Consider the following 13324-nt stretch of genomic DNA (forward strand, 5'->3'; position numbering starts at 1 on the left):
AAGGACACCCTTCCTAAATTGAATGCATGTGACATTGAAAACCATGGGCTAGCTAAGTAAAAAACAACAGGTGAGTACCTTTTGGACCTGAAATTGCTAACAGGGCAATTAATAACACAGCTGGGGCATTTTATCTTATCTTTCAGTCTTAAAAGAATGAGGACAAATTTGAAGATTTTCATGGCAATCTAAGTTCTGAATTTGAAAGATGAGCAATAAATATATAGAAACGTATATAACTAATTAGGGGTAACGATGTGGTTGAAATATGTAATAGAGAATCCTCTGCTTCTAGAAATAAAATTTAAAAAAAAATCTCTTTATGCATCCTGCAAATAGTGACAAGCATGACGAGGAAATCATGTACCCATCAAGTGCCATTCATTAAAATCTCCTCACACTGGCTTGGCATATCTGTAATGCTTTTGACTCAGCATCATCAAAGAGCTGTTGTTGCCAACCACCTTCTCTCTCTCTCTCTCTCTCTCTCTCTCTCTCTCTCTCTCTCTCTCTCTCTCTCTCTCTCTCTCTCTCTCTCTACCCCCCTCAAAATTTTTATTTTAACTTCGGTTGTTGCAGCAACTTTACAGTTAAAAGATCACCAAGTTGACTTAGGAGAGAGCTTCATTGGAATTTTTTATTTAGAAGAATTTTTTGCAAATTTTCGTTGGGGTAAATAACAGAAAATCACCTCGAATAGATGATCGTAGACCCGTGAAATGGCTCATCAATTTGATGAAGCTAATATCGAGCACCTAATCCCGATACAAATGTCCGTTCTTTCACTGTTGAGCCAACCTGGTTATCGTTATTTTTTGCCCTTCATTCAGCATTGGATTGGAAGATAAATCTTGTTCTATGCACAGAGAAAAGATTTGAGCTCTAAGTTCCAACCACAATTCCATGTGAATAAGTAAGGCAAAAGGAGGAGAAAAAGGGATTCTTGCATAGTCAGTTTTGTTTTTCTTTTGCAAAGTTTTCCAGCTAGGATCTTTCAGGAATATTAACTGTTTGGCTACGTGCAGCTAAGTCACTCATAATGATGAACAGAGCACTGAATGTTTTTATCATATAATACAGAATGATGCCAGCAGGGCTGTGGTCCAATCACACCCCAAAAAATATTCAATCGAGAATGAAAGGTATTAGCTGTTTGTTTGGGACCACCAGTGGATGATTTCAATGGAAAAACCCAAAATTAATTGAATTAGCAACAAGCAAAAGCACCATGTAATCAGAAATAATGCAATTGACATTCATTGCAGTTGTTATGGCAACAGACCCATTTCAACCCAATTAAGTGTCTTTTCCTCTTCTTTGATGGGGTGAAAATTCTCAAGACACTCTCTTTCCTGGAAAATTGCTGTAACTGTTGTGATCATTTCTCTCATGTTGCCACTGTAAGATTCTCCTGCATTTTCACAGGACAGAAGTGTGTGTGTTTGTGAGAGAGAGAGCGAGATAAAAACTAGAAAGATGCTATTGAAATGGGCAATTACAAGTGGCAAGTTCACCAAGAGAGTCCTTTGTGTCCCATCAGATGGGATACTAGTTCTGGGTGGGAATAGCTTTTGTGTCCTGCAAAGAAGGGACACATGTAGGAAGAGCTCTTGCACTCTTGGGTTGAGAAGGACGTGAACCAAAGAAGCAACCAAACCTTTACTTTCATATCACATCACACACACAACATCATCAGAGCCAGCCACATTTTACCCACCACCCACCCAACTACATCGGCAAGAGAAGGGTAAAAACATAATATGTGGTGGGGTCTACGTAAGCACCGGAGAGAGAGAGAGAGAGAGAGAGAGAGAGAGAGTGGACTGTGATTGCGGGCCCATGTTTGCTTCACTAGTGTGGACAAGATCTAGCACCATTCATCATGATCATCAGGAGTCAATGTAAATCCTCTTGCACTGAGGGCTACTGAGATCAAGACGGCCTTCAAATGGCTGAGATTGAATTTTGAATGGAAAGAAAAGCCAACAGATGCTGCCACTGTTGAGTGTTGGTTCCATATTCGTTTGACACTATAAGGAAAAGAAAAAGGGGCTAGTTCTGATGAGTCATTCGCATAGGACTAGTCCTCCAAGCTTTTCACAAAAGTTTTTGGTGAAAAATGGAAAAAGTAGTTGCTCAAGAAATTTTCATCCCATTCAATTCAAGTAACTGATAAAGGCAAACGCAATAATATGTCAGAAATTAAAGAGAGACTGACATTCAGTGATTGACAAAATTCTTGTGGAGAAAGCTCTTGCAAAAATACAACTGGAGCTTTTACTCTAGCAGCTGGCACATTATGCACTACATTCTACTTGAAGCTGCATCGGTATTGTTTTCAGTGTAATGCACCTTTCATTATGTACGCTAGTGAAAGTTTACGAAAGGTCATTGTTGGAATTATTCAGCATTAATAGTGTGGTGAAGAGGCCTTGCACAAGCCATAGAGTACTGCTGAATCCAATTGGGTCCTTTTCCTTTCTTTTTCTTTTTTGCCTCTATTGTTTGGTTGATGAAACTGCTTCCCCTATGAATGATTGCAATGAAATGAACTCAATAATAATATTTAAGGGACATAATTCATCCAGGAAAAAGTCTTCATGTACCACATGATAATGAGTAGAGATCAATGCCATCTTTTGCTAGGTTCTCTATAAAGTTGGCTTGGCTTTAGTTAGCTGTCCTTATGTAGGAATACTAAAACTTTCTTTTGAATTTTGGTGTATTGTTTCTCTAACTTACTCTCCTAGTTATTAATCAAGAACTTAGCTTGAACTAATAATGCAATGATGCCACAAAATAATAGCGGGTCAGTCAACAATCAGATTTAAATACTAAGTATAGAGTTTTCTAGACAATCGATAGCCCGACTATTATTATTCAACGAAGAATGTCACTAATCTCAGTTTAATTCCATGTGGTCATGGCGTGGCCTAGCATAATTTAAATTGCTTAGCCATAATGTCATCACTAATCAACGCAAACTGACATGTATTCGTGACTCCATGTTAGTGCACGAGACCCTACTTAGACCCATGTGCACCACCCCCGTTAGGGTTGATCTCTGAAGAAAAAATTTACCCCTTAATTAATTAGCATTTTTTAATTTAAAACTCTTAAAACAAAAGAGACATTCGCATTTGAGCACTTTTATTTTTTCAATTTTTTTTTTGAAAATTTTGAAAGCGGTTATAGACAATCGGGGGACCTTGGATCTTTGATGGTGGTTATCGAGAATACCTCACCAAAGCAGGAAAAGCAAGCTTCCGACTGGAGTCGCCCCGCCCGTCCAGGTGTATACTGACAGACTGACGGAACCGCATTCCTTATTTTTTCATGCTTGTACCTACATGTCCAGCCCCCTAATTGGAAAGAAAAACTTTCTTCCATCTCCCTAAGGAATACCCCAGGTTTTTACGTCCCAGAGTTCAGACAAAACAGTTTAAGGGCTTACTTAGATCCAAATTTCCCATATAGAAAATGCCCAGAACCGGACCTTTCCCCCTTCGTAGACTCTTCTCCAGGAAAACGTGTTCAAAGATCATTAATTTCTAATCCGTCATTATCAAGCAGGAAGGAAGGGAAATAGTTCTTTATTTCGCCGAGATGCATTATAAAGTAATAGAAAAAAAGTTGTATATATTAATCTCTTTCATCAATCCCTGGATGTGCTTATTTAAATTTCCAAGGCGGATAGTTTACTCAATCTGACCAGATTTATTTAACAACTTAATTATGTCCATTGCCATTTTGACCGAGTAGGGTTGAATTCAAGCCCCCGCATCCGGACACAGCTGCGGATCGCTTTGGATCCGCCGAACAGATTTTTATTTTTAATTATAGGGTGTCAATCATATGATCATATCATTGGCCGAATTGTATATTACACCTAGTTTTATAAAAAGAAAATTGTGAATGAATGACAGATGCTATCCGGCTTAATCGATACTCTTCACGGGTTTATGTGAGGTCGCTCTCGATGATTTTACACGAGCCGGGATTGGTTAAACGAAATACCCGTCGATTAATGATTCCGTCGCGGAAAGCATCGGGGATTGTCGTCGCAATCGATACGCGCAAGCGCATCTTACTCTCGCCACTAATCGAAAATCATGTTAAAGGGAATGACTAGGTGGTTGGATCAGGGAATGAATGAATGAATGATGTGTATGAGAATGTGTTCCTTGTGAAATAAGCATAAAAGAGAGTTTGGTGGGTGAAAGGGGGGAGGGAACATGGGTTGGACCACAAAACTTGAATGGAAAAAGGACACACCCTAGATTAATCTTTATGTAATTTAATTCAATTCCTATTTTTTCTGAATATTGTCATCCAACTTGTTGGGGGATTTTCCAAGAAGAGACTGGTTGACCCACTCATTTTGAAAACTTTTGTCCATGTGTTTGGTTAAATAGAGAATGGGGTCTACAAGAAAGATTAACAAAAGAAAAAATCTCTCCAAATTCTCCTTGAGATCATCATCTCATCTTTCGAAAAAGAATACAAAAGATTTTTTTCTTGCAAGGGGGTTGGAATATATTGAGATATAAAATAAAAGGAGGAAAATCTTCTTTAGCCCTTTTCTTTTGCTAGGAATAAAAAATAAACGAAAAAAGATCATCTTTGTAGCCATTGGTACAGCATTTGTTCTCTTTTATATGGAGAGCCTCACTCCAAACCCACCTTGCCAAACTTTGTTCATGAGATAGAGAGAGAGAGAGAGGTGGGTTGCAATTTCCAACTGCAACTGAAGGAGGCATCCAAAGGGATCGCATTGATCCCATCTCTTCACTAACGAAACATACTCCCACATATTTGGATTTTGGATCATGCTATCCCTTTGGATACCTCCTTTAGTGGCTTCAAATCTGATGATGTTCTTGTCGAGAATTGATCCGGCGACTCATGCATCGCCTGGAGAAGCTCACCGGAGAAAAGCCCGGGCAAGAGGGAGTGAGGCCGTGCAATGTGAAAAACGTGGAATTCAAGTAAGTTTGAGGTTGATAAAGGCCTTCTCAATTGACTTCCATGTCCTAACTGGTAGCTATTACCAAACACTACCCATTTGAATTGCTTATATTAGATGTGATACTGTGCACGAATTCTGATCTCGGGCTTACTTTCTGAAATGGACATGTTATTTTTCATGCATTAGTTCCACTTGTAGGGAAGTAGGTATTGGGTATGTTCAAGGATGTTCTTTTTTTCTTGGTTTTTTTATCTGCTGGAAAGCAAAAATTGGTCTCTTGGAAGTTGAAAATTAAATAGATTATGAACAGAATATATCTCTTAAATTATGAGGCATTGGTCATAGAAAAAAAATGAGAGATTTGACTGTCGCAAATTGCTTTGTTTATTTTACTTTCTAACTACTGAGCCTAACGGTCTTTTCAAATCGTCATGGATCATCAAGGTCATGGATCATCAAGGAATTTTTATATCCAAGAACTTTTCCTCAGCAATTTGAAACTGAAGGGTACCTTAATAGTTTCGTTTATCCATAATTGCACAGTAAGTTAGAATTGGTGAAGTGTTCGGATCTTATGTTGACGTCTCACTTACCTGGCATTTACTTATTTATTTGTGTGAGAATTGGTGAATGAATCAGTACACATGTTGCTTGCTCAAAACTCCCGTAAAATGTTTTGCTGATTTCAATCTATACTGATTCGTGAACAAAAATGGAGTCTATAGACTGGGGAAATGGAGTAGCTTCTGATGGCAACAATGGTAATAATCTCTATCTATGTTTTGCTCTGTAAATACCAGCCAATTCAGAATAATCTCATTTACAGATGCTTCCGACAATTGATTTGATTTATTTCGCTCCTATAATAATGCCCTTCTCTTCAAATAATCTTGTTGAGTGATATAAGTAATCAAGTTGTGCCGTGTCCGGATGATTTTTCTTGAAAGGCTGTCTAAGAACTGACGCGTGCTTCAGTTTTATGCTTCTCCAAATTGTGATAGTTATGCAAGATCAGTCAGTATTTCCGTGTGATCATATTCTTATACTGCGAAAACAATGAATGCCGACCATTTTGAGTTACATATGTTGAATTTGTTTGCAATCTCTCTTGTGATAATTTACAGATGAATTCGGGTGGTGCCTTGACAACTTTAGTAGCATCTTGCATGTCACAAAACCTCAAAAGTTACCGTTCGAGACTAACATGGCACACAAAATCAATTACAGTATGCACGAAACACACGGAGTCATCCATGTCCTTTTAAATGAGATTTAGTGACAGACCCATTGTCATTAGAACGAGATTAGCTGAACCTATTAGCCGAGTCCGTGTAAGTTTGCACAGGGCCAAAAAAAAAGCACCATATGCTCAAATGGGCATGGAAGGAGCAGAGGAGGAGGCTAAACCCTAAAAGTGGATCATGCATTTTTCTGGGTAGACCAAATTAACTTCACCTGTTTCTGTTCTTTGCTTCCCCAAGAAATTTGCTATTTCTACAAGATTTGAATCGCAGTCCTTTACGACAGAATAATACAGCTTGAGTCAAGAGCTTAAAACCCAAATGCTTTATGAGGCGGTAATCAGAATCCAAAGTAAATGAGAAGTGTCACCAAAGGACCTCTTTTTTTCTTCCAAAGTTGGGACCTCACAAAGAGGAATCATGCACATGATGAGTGCTCAAAAGAGAAAATAAAATGAATAAATTCTCCTTCAAACCAAAACCTCCCTATGAATGATAGTATTTTTTCAAGGCCATGCATTTGGGTGTGTCTCTCTCATCACATGCCTCCAACATTCTATTCTCTGTATGATTACTTTCCTCACATGGTACCAACCTTCTCTCTAAGTACTCAATGCCTTGTGACTTCTCTTTACCATAAATATTTATTGGATTAGATATCTCATAATGAAACCATCAGGGTATGCTTTCATTAGAAAATACACACACCTAGCCATTATCTGAGTGTGGTAGGCATTACTAGATGTAAAATACAAAAATCATAGATTATAATCTCTCTCTCTCTCTCTCTCTCCTTCAATATATTCCTCCTCGAGTGGGATCTCATAGGCATGAGAAATCAAGTGATACCACATGACAGTGCTTCGAGAAAACTTAGCATAGGTATGATTCTCAATCTAAACAAGTGCAAATATTCATAGCATTTTGCAATTAATTCACTTCTGTTATTCATATGAAAACATGGGCTCCACTTCCCCCTCATCCCGCGATTTTTTCCATTGTTATTGGCTTAGATTTCTGCACAGAAAGTTCATCAATGCTTGAGACGAAATAAATGCAATTGGGGGAAAAAGAGCACCATAAAAATGGGTCCAAGAGAAGAATTTTTTGGCACTAGATGGTACAGACTGTCTTCAACACCCCACATATTAATTCTAAGATGTCTCCTCCTTGGACTACAAAAACTTTAGAGAAGGACATCGGGAAGATGACAAATAAGAAACCTTAGAGAAAGAGAGAGAGAGAGAGATTATGATATTTCAACTGCACGAGGGATTGGAATTGCTCCCTTCAAATGGGACCCCAATTCCTTGACCTTACATCCTTCCTATTCCAATTTCAAAATTCTCTCTTCCCCAACTAGATCCTTCCAGTTCCCAGTACTGCTCTCTCTCTCTCTCTCTCTCTCTCTCTCTCTCTCTCTCTCAACTATAACGAGAGACTGTTGGGGTTTTGCTTTCTCTTTTTGCAATCTCAAATTCAATTTAAGCCACGAATTGGAGATCGGGTGGATTTTGATGGTGATGTACTGTTGAGTGTTTTCGGACTTTGTCATGATGCACTCTGGCACCTTTATCTTTTGCTTGATGTTTCGGTTGCTTATGCGATGTTTCTATTGTGATAGGTATCATTCGTCTTACGTACGATAATGATTTAGAGAACACAGTGAAATCTCTATTCTCAGTGTATTCCAACTTTATATTCAAACATCAAATCAAGTAAGAAAATCTTCCGAATATTATCTATTTGGTGATTCCAAGAGAAGAATCGGACCATTATTATTTAGTACGAAGAATATGTGCATCACTTGTCCCTAGACTTGAAAGAGACCACACACATATATATATATATATCATGAAAGTATATATAGAAGTATCTCCTTCCAAAATTATTTTGAACTTTCAACCTCATTTGGAAAATTTTCAACACTGATGTGAACAATCTAGGTGGACAAAATTGGAGATCCCGGTCATTTCACGTATCTAATGAGCAACAAAATCAGCATGGTGGCCGCACCATCTGGTCCATTTACATTTTAAGCAAATTCTGGCCAGAGAAAAAGGTGTTGGGATTTAATCTAACAAGAACCCTAATTTCACGGTCATTTGGTCCCTCTTGTTTACTGTTGTTGACGACGAATACACCCGGTAAAAAGAGAGCGAGAGCGAGAGAGAGAGAAAAGAAAGCAATCCTACGGTCAATCGAGTCCCCCCCATTATCGAAACACAGTTATAATCCATAGAGTTCCCAAGAGATATGGCCAATTTTGACTAAGTTGTTCACCATATATTATATTCTGGCCACTTCTTTGCTTTTCCCTAGGCATGATCATTTTAGTGGAACAAGCTCAAATGTCAAGGTTCAAGAGTCAACAGAGCCCACCAGGCATTATTATGTCCGAATAGATTGCAAAGATTCATCAGATCCTGTCTTTTTTGCCTTTATTTCCGGTGGTCACAGTACCCATTAACCACAATGAAGAAGCCACATAATTTTCAACCCAAATTACGTAAATTCAACATGTCTTGGTTCTCTGTATGTACAATTCGAAAAGCCTGAAAATGAAATGGAAAGGCCACTGTATCCCTTCAAAGTTCTCAAAAAGAAGCCATTTTCATCTTAGAATATGCATGAGTAACCCGACCGATTGTCTTTAAAAAAATTGTGTAGCTACCTCTTTTTTGCTCCTTGTCAAAGAATCCTTCTCTTCTTGATCCCAACTTGAAGAGCAAAAATTTGCTTCAACTCTACAAATGTACAACAAGGGCTACATCCACACTTTGGAGACTTCAATCTTCTCAATCTCAGGGGCTCCTTCTACTTTGTGTAGAGATCGCATTTCGTGCTTTGGCATGGACTTTAGACTTGTCGCAGATGCAACCGGGGAAAGGGTTTGCATAGAAACTCTCTTCCGATTTGAAAGCTTGTCCCGGTTGCCGACGGGATGGTAATCCGACACGGTCCTCATGTGACTTCTTCACTTGCCTTGAGAAATCTTCCCAAGATGTCAGCCCCCCATCCAGATCATCAATTAACTTCACAAATTTTTGTCTGCCAAAACAATCGAAACTAAAAATCAAGCCTTGCAATCTCTTTAGACTGAATTACCTTGAAATTGTTGATTCAAAAGGAGAAAGAAGGAAAATCACTGAAATATTAAGATTGAGTCTGCCTCTAGATAACACAAAACTTGACTTAAGATCATCAATTGTGGGTTGTTAAATAAAAGGTGCACTATGTTAAGGTTGAACGAAATGACATGCAATGGAAAAGTATTGAAAGTTGGCAGTCTTGACACGTACTTGTTAGGGCTGATGGTCTTCCTGAAACCTGCGAATCTCCTATGACCTTCGACTGCCTTAGCCATGTTGCCTTTATAAGTGTGAACAAAAACATTACTCTCCAGTGCCACGATGTAGTCCAATGCCGCGAGCTTATTTTGTCTGCGCTTAAATGGTTGCAACTCTTCTTCCGTGAACAAATTGGAATGCGTGTAGATGTTTGGATACTTGGATCGAAGCGGACCAATCCCATCTCGACCGTATGTCTTCCCAGCAACGATATATATCTTGGTAGACGAAGGGAAGCCAAGCGCCTCGAGGAAAACCGCGCTTTCCCTCGGGGTCATCGGGCACTCACCCCGGAGCCGCTTCTCTGTGCCGTTGATTATCTTGTCCCTCCAATGGGAGGTTTTATTTCTCATTAGCTCGAGCTCATTGCTCTCGGCTGCGCTAAGACTGTGGTTGCATCCTGTAAACGCAAGCATGTCTTTTTCATATCTGTAGTGTTGTGATTATACTCATAGTCAATTGATTTAGTAGTTGGAAAGTCATTAGAAAAGAACAAGATGACGTGATGATTTTTCCAAGAAAGCTATGTCTCTGTAGTACCTTAAATGAAGAGCAAGGTATGGTTCATCATTTTCTCTAAGTCTGCCAATCAACTTCTTAGCAAGCTCTTCGATTCCATCCTCGTATCTAAGAGCCTCGTACATTGCCCGGCACCGTAGTCTTTGGATCGACCCGGCCAGACCGTTGTTGACGAGACGAGAGTCGGTCTGAGGGAATCTGATTACTTTGCGGCGCTTCAATATCTGAGCTATTTTTCTATAGTAACTGGGCTGCAAGCACATCGATCACTTCTTAGATCTAAATAGATCAACGAGTGAAAACATGATCACTAGTCAATGTAAACAGTAGGGCCAAGATCGTACCTTTGACCAGGAAATTGGGGGTTTCTTCAAGGGGATCACCGATGCAAGTTTTGGTGGGAGAGATTCTACGATATTGATATCATCTTTCAGGACATCCATGAAATGCCTCCAGTTGAACAAATCTTTGAACCCACTGAATCATCAAGGGTGGCATTGGAATCGAATAATCGGCACACGAAAATACGTATACAACAAAAAAAGAAAATAAAAAAGCAATCTTATTATATAGTCTAGTGGCATCGGAATGAAATGATCAATCCATACCTTGTATCTGTCCAATAGGAAGTGACATCCAGGTGAGGCAGAACAAGGGTGGCATTCATAATCTTAGTGATCGCAACCATGTCGCTTATCTGCGATAATTATAGATACACACAACCAAGATATTATAGTTGTCTAAACTAAATACAAACGTATAATATGAAGCCGTTTTAAGTGTTAAGAAAACTCACTCCTATTTTCATCTGATTCAATCCCCCGTTCGCGTGGACTAAGATATACCCATTCGTTGTTTTTGCTGGACCTAAAAGGGGAGAAAATAAAATAGATTCTGAATTACGTACAATATCACTTTCCTTTCTATAGTTGATTGCGTCAATCTAGAGCGGAAAGACGGGTGAACCTGTTTCGTGCCTTGACCGATTGATACATTTGTAGTATCTATCATTCACAATCGGCTGCTTCCAGAGGTTGGATGTCTGAAAGGCAAGAAAACTTTGGATCAGTTGGCAGTTACTGAGGTAATTGAATCTTGAGTAAAAATATGTTAAGCGAAGTATGATCCTTGTTGACCCTAGAGTAAATTTCGACCTTGCAGAGCGTTTGTCGAAAGATATTATGCTTATAAGTTCAAATACTAAAATTGGCTATTAAAAAAAACCCTAAAAGTTCCTTCTATTAAAGATAATGCGAAGTATGTTGAAATAAAACTTGTTACGATATCTTTTCTTTTTTTTTTTTATAACCGAGGTGTCCGCGCGGCCGGCGAGCTAGGGCTCAAACCAGCGGTGATGCCCGACTAGTCCTCGAGGGGGGCTAGCGCAGCATCCCACCGCCACGACCCCCACTTAAATCACCGATGGGCAAGTTTGAACCCAGGACCTCTCGTGAAAGGAACTGAGCGCAAACCAACGCGGCCACCGATGGGTGGGTAAACTTGTTACGATATCTTGATCTCAATAAAATCTAAAAAATTTCACAATTAGAATCACGGTATTTCAAAATAAAACTAAAAGTCATGTCAATTGATCACGATATGACAAATATGTTAACAAGACGTAGTTTGTAGTCTTCTCGTTGAAGACGGCAACCGGCGATAGTCGCCAGACACAAACACAAGGAGCATGCAACGTTTCCCCTTGATTTTTAGGGTAGAATCCAGGTCTGAAACTTACCAAAAGGAAAATTTCTTATGGCCTAAATGGAAATAACCAGTCCTTGTGTAAAATAAGATACTTTTGACCTCGCTCGGACATATATAACGAGCATATGTAGAATATAAGCACAGCGACGTGATTGCCTATTTCATGCACGCAGTAGACGATCGTAGAGTTACCACGAGAGGTAAAAAATAAAATAATGAATGAAAGGTCTAAGAATATACACCTGAAACTTAGCTCAGGAGAGATTAAATTAGTGATTTTGAGATAAATCTGAAAAGAATGCACATAACCAGAACAACTTAAACACAGAAGATCAATATATGCATATGTTTGTGTGTGCACGCCAATTGCACGGCGCATATATCTAAGAACAGGATCTTACTTCGGAATTGTCCGACGACCCTCCATCGTCAACAAGACCAGAGTCGCGATTTCCGACCCCTCGGTGGTTAAGAACATCAATCCGACTCAATCTCCTTATCATCACGATCTTGGAGAGAAACCAAAAACCTAGCACGGCCGTCACGATCAGAAGAACCTGCGCCGAGAAAGGGCGCGCTCTCTTGGGAATGAACATCGTTGGCCTTGGAGCATCCGGTCGATTCTCTTGGGATTCGAACGTTCTTCTTCTCGTCATGGATGGATTGAATCTGAAAAGTTAGGCAGAGAAAGGAGGAGAGCGCATGATAAAAAGAACAAGAATTTGCTTTTTATTTATAGCAGAGAAGGAAGAATTGGAGACATGGAGTTGGAATGGAGCTAGGAGAGAGAGGTGTCAGATTTTTCTCGAACTCTTTTTCTGGCGCTTGGTGTTTATTCTGGTACAACGGGAGAGCGCGATGTGAGGATGAGCAGACTTTGTGGTGTTTTGAAGGGGAAAAGGGTTTTCAACAAGATTTGCTATGAGGAATGAAATTGCTGATTTTGAATTAACGTTAGACGGGATTGCTTTTTCCTTTTGTGTGTGTGTTTGGATAAGATTTTGTCCTGCAATCTTCGATTTAAATTGAGATAGTAGCAAGCCGACTTCGAGTAGAATTGGAATTCTAGTTTAAATTAAGAACTAACACATAAATGCACAGGCAATGAAGAAAAGGTCGATAAAACAAATTTATGTGGAGATTACAGAATTTAATGCTAACTAACTTTATAACCAAAGAAACATCATATGAAAACTAAATTTCACTCGGCCGGAAGTTCCCATTCTTAAAATCTCTTTATGCGTAACATTTCTTATATATGCTTAGCATATGTGGTGTGCGTGCGCGTACCGTCTCGAGAATTTAAAAGTGAGAATAATCTAAAATTTATCGTGTGGAGAGAATGAGAATATGAAATAATGAATTTTCAATTCCTAGCAATTCTTTTAAATTTATACACATATTTTCCCAATCCAACATGCAGTTTTAATGAGCGTGTAGATGTTGGTTTAAGGACATTTTCAAGTTTTTATGGCTGATATTGTAGATCAATGTCTAATTTAGATTATTTTCATATGAGTAATTGAAGAAGGAAGTTA

General features: G+C 39.0%; 2 protein-coding genes and 1 long non-coding RNA gene across 3 annotated transcripts; 1 reads left to right on the top strand and 2 right to left on the bottom strand.

Annotated features, from left to right (window-relative positions):
- Nucleotides 1-4470: 4470 nt before the first annotated feature.
- On the top strand, nt 4471-5808 carry LOC130138567 (uncharacterized). Its single transcript, XR_008816934.1, has 2 exons — nt 4471-4988; nt 5414-5808. It is a non-coding gene; the product is annotated as an uncharacterized LOC130138567 (long non-coding RNA).
- Nucleotides 5809-8889: 3081 nt separating this feature from the next.
- On the bottom strand, nt 8890-10863 carry LOC115671080 (protein FRIABLE 1-like). The gene is made up of 5 exons (XM_030592559.2): nt 10688-10863; nt 10424-10556; nt 10101-10330; nt 9513-9989; nt 8890-9261 (listed from the first exon to the last, which is right to left on the bottom strand). Exons 1-5 carry the CDS (start codon nt 10765-10767, stop codon nt 9015-9017), a joined length of 1167 nt encoding a protein of 388 aa, XP_030448419.2. The 5' UTR covers nt 10768-10863; the 3' UTR covers nt 8890-9014.
- Nucleotides 10855-12569, bottom strand: LOC130138654 (uncharacterized). The gene is made up of 3 exons (XM_056313374.1): nt 12188-12569; nt 11046-11121; nt 10855-10946 (listed from the first exon to the last, which is right to left on the bottom strand). Exons 1-3 carry the CDS (start codon nt 12440-12442, stop codon nt 10855-10857), a joined length of 423 nt encoding a protein of 140 aa, XP_056169349.1. The 5' UTR covers nt 12443-12569.
- Nucleotides 12570-13324: the final 755 nt, after the last annotated feature.

The sequence above is a fragment of the Syzygium oleosum genome, unplaced genomic scaffold (genome assembly GCF_021117445.2).
Source record: "Syzygium oleosum isolate NSW1041296 unplaced genomic scaffold, Sole_v2.1 Sole_v2.07, whole genome shotgun sequence".
In the NCBI taxonomy this organism is placed as follows: Eukaryota; Viridiplantae; Streptophyta; class Magnoliopsida; order Myrtales; family Myrtaceae; genus Syzygium; species Syzygium oleosum.

Coding starts and splice junctions, on each gene's coding strand:
- LOC115671080 (XM_030592559.2), bottom strand. CDS start 10,767: ATGGTTGCGATCACTAAGATTATGAATGCCACCCTTGTTCTGCCTCAC. Junction 10,331..10,423: donor CCCCAATTTCCTGGTCAAAG/GTACGATCTTGG, acceptor ATGTGCTTGCAG/CCCAGTTACTATAGAAAAAT. Junction 9,990..10,100: donor TACCTTGCTCTTCATTTAAG/GTACTACAGAGA, acceptor ACAACACTACAG/ATATGAAAAAGACATGCTTG.
- LOC130138654 (XM_056313374.1), bottom strand. CDS start 12,442: ATGACGAGAAGAAGAACGTTCGAATCCCAAGAGAATCGACCGGATGCT. Junction 11,122..12,187: donor GGTCGTCGGACAATTCCGAA/GTAAGATCCTGT, acceptor CTTGCCTTTCAG/ACATCCAACCTCTGGAAGCA. Junction 10,947..11,045: donor TCGGTCAAGGCACGAAACAG/GTTCACCCGTCT, acceptor CTCCCCTTTTAG/GTCCAGCAAAAACAACGAAT.